Genomic DNA, 2,443 nt, shown 5'->3' with positions numbered 1-2,443 from the left:
AAAATAAACAAGGGGGAGCGGGCTGAAAGCTGGGCTGAAAGAGAAGGAGAGCGATAAAGAGAAAGAAAAGAATATTAAATCGCGAGAGAATGAGAAAATAACCCCGCCAAAGGGAGAGGAGGGGAGAGGCCGCCTGCTACGGCGTGGGTGGGGTCGACAAGAATAGAGTACATTATGCAGTTCATTTAGTTAACAAGGGAAATAATGAGGGAGCGTGCGGCGTGAATGCCAAGAGAAGAGGCACAGAAGCCTATTGAGCGCCCCGGCGTCGCCATCACATGGCGCGGGCGCTATTTAAGGCGGGCGGGCGGGCGCCGTTCAGCACCATTCGGGCTGGCCAGCGGCGCTGCGCGGGCGCTGCGCGGGGCCATGCCACGCTCCTTTCTGGTGGACTCGCTGGTGCTGCGGGAAGCAGGCGAGAAGAAGGGGGAGGGCAGCCCCCCGCCGCCGCTCTTCCCCTACGCCGTGCACCCCTCGCACCCGCTGCCGGGGCTGCCGGCCGGAGCCTGCCACGCTCGCAAGGCCGGGCTGCTCTGCGTGTGCCCGCTCTGTGTTACCGCCTCCCAGCTGCACCCGCCGCCGCCCGCCATTCCCCTCATCAAGGCCTCCTTCCCACCCTTCGGCTCCCAGTACTGCCACTCGCCCCTGGCCCGCCAGCAACACTCCGTCTCCGCCGTCAGCGTCGGGCATGCACCGGCGCTCTACCAGGGCGCCTACCCGCTGCCCGACCCCCGGCAGTTCCACTGCATCTCCGTGGGTAAGGGGGGCATGAGTGGGGAGGGAAAGGGGGGCCACGCTTGCATGCTAACGGTGGTCGCTGCGAGGAGGTGATGGGATCCAGGGGGATGTGGGGAGGCAGGACCCTGCCGACTGCACATAGGGCAGGGGGTCCCGCCCAGCGCCCGCAGGCTGGACGGGGAGTCCCGGCATCTTTCTCTGCTGGTGCCCCGGGGGATGCTCAGGGGAAGCCCCGCAGCTGCCCCCCGAGCCTCCGACACAGGGCAGCGGGAACGTGGAAGGTGGCCCCGGCACCCCGTGAGCTCGGGCTCCAGCCTGGCAGCCGCTTGCTGGCTGGCCGGCCTCCGGTGGGGAAGGTCGTAGCTCCGCGGAGCGGGCAGGAGGGGACTCAGCGGGGACCGGCGGGTGCTCAGCGCGGCGGGGCGGGCGGTGGCGGATCCGCAGGTCCTGACGCTGCTTTCCGCTCCTCAGACAGCACGTCCAGCCAGCTGCCCAGCAGCAAGCGGATGCGCACCGCCTTCACCAGCACGCAGCTCCTGGAGCTGGAGAGGGAGTTCGCCTCTAACATGTACCTCTCCCGCCTGCGACGAATCGAGATCGCCACCTACCTGAACCTCTCCGAGAAGCAGGTGAAGATCTGGTTCCAGAACCGAAGGGTCAAGCACAAGAAAGAAGGCAAAAGCAGCTCCCACAGGGGCGGGGGGGGCGGCCACAGCTGCAAATGCTCATCCCTTTCCACCACCAAGTGCTCGGAAGACGACGAGGACTTGCGCATGTCTCCGTCCTCCTCGGGGAAGGACGACAGAGGCCTCGCAGTCACCCCCTAGCCCCCCGCATGCCCACCCAGCTGCCCAGGAACTGTGGCGAGAGCAGGAGGAGCAGTCCTGCCTGCTCCGATGCTGGCATGCAGTGGAAGGATTTTATATCGTTTTGTATAATTGTGTAATTTGCAAAGGACTTTCTCGCCTTTCTAGACTCCCAGTCCACGTGGGCGGGTGTCCGTGCGCCCTATTGTAAATAAACTGCTCCCTCTGACCCCAGGCTTCCCCTAGTAGTGCTGTCTCACTTGTCTCCCGCAGGCGCAGCCCCGGGGGCTCCTCTCAGACCGCCCCGCTCACCGAGGCAGGCGTGAATGCTGCGCGGCGGCAGGCGGTACGGACCGCCCGGAGGGATGCTGTCCTAGGCTGTGTTCGGGAGCCCGGCAGTGCCCGAAAACGGGCGAAAGGGGAGGGTCGGGGGCTGTTTGGGTTATTATCTTTATATTCTTTTTAATTTTTCTTTGTATATATTTTTTTTTCCCAAAATTGTTCTCGGTTTTGCTTTCCATTTCACCGCTGCCGGGCGCGCAGCTGTGGTTGTATCGTTCGGTCCCGCTCCCTCCACCCCGGGAGATATTTATTTATTTATTTATGTGCAGAGAAACGACGATGACGATGATAATAATTACCATGATGATAACAATAAAATCTCGTTGGTGGTTTATTTCCTTCCCTTCACGTAGAAAGCAGTCGCTCAGTGTCCGCAGGCTGGCGCTGAGAGCACCGTCGCCCTCCATCCCTCCTTCTCCGCCGTAGCTCGGCACCGGGACTCGCCCGCCCCGGCGAGCGCGGGTGACGGGGAGTCTCCTTTCTCCCGGCCACTCTAAAGGTAGGGGACACTGGGGACCCCTGCCCCTTTCCCGTGGGTTCTCCCGGTCCTCCCCGCT

At 63.0% G+C, this 2,443-nt stretch overlaps 1 protein-coding gene across 1 annotated transcript; it reads left to right on the top strand.

Moving 5' to 3' along the window:
* The first annotated feature begins 319 nt into the window (after positions 1 to 319).
* GSX1 (GS homeobox 1) lies at positions 320 to 2,198 on the top strand. The gene is made up of 2 exons (XM_030477664.1): positions 320 to 757; positions 1,210 to 2,198. The coding sequence occupies exons 1-2, from the start codon at positions 370 to 372 to the stop codon at positions 1,563 to 1,565; spliced, it is 744 nt and encodes a 247-aa protein (XP_030333524.1). The 5' UTR covers positions 320 to 369; the 3' UTR covers positions 1,566 to 2,198.
* The last annotated feature ends 245 nt before the right edge of the window (positions 2,199 to 2,443 follow it).

The sequence above is a fragment of the Strigops habroptila genome, chromosome 2 (genome assembly GCF_004027225.2).
Source record: "Strigops habroptila isolate Jane chromosome 2, bStrHab1.2.pri, whole genome shotgun sequence".
NCBI classification, from domain to species: domain Eukaryota; kingdom Metazoa; phylum Chordata; class Aves; order Psittaciformes; family Psittacidae; genus Strigops; species Strigops habroptila.
Note: the sequence above shows the minus strand (reverse complement) of the source record. Positions and strands in the feature narration are given on the sequence as shown.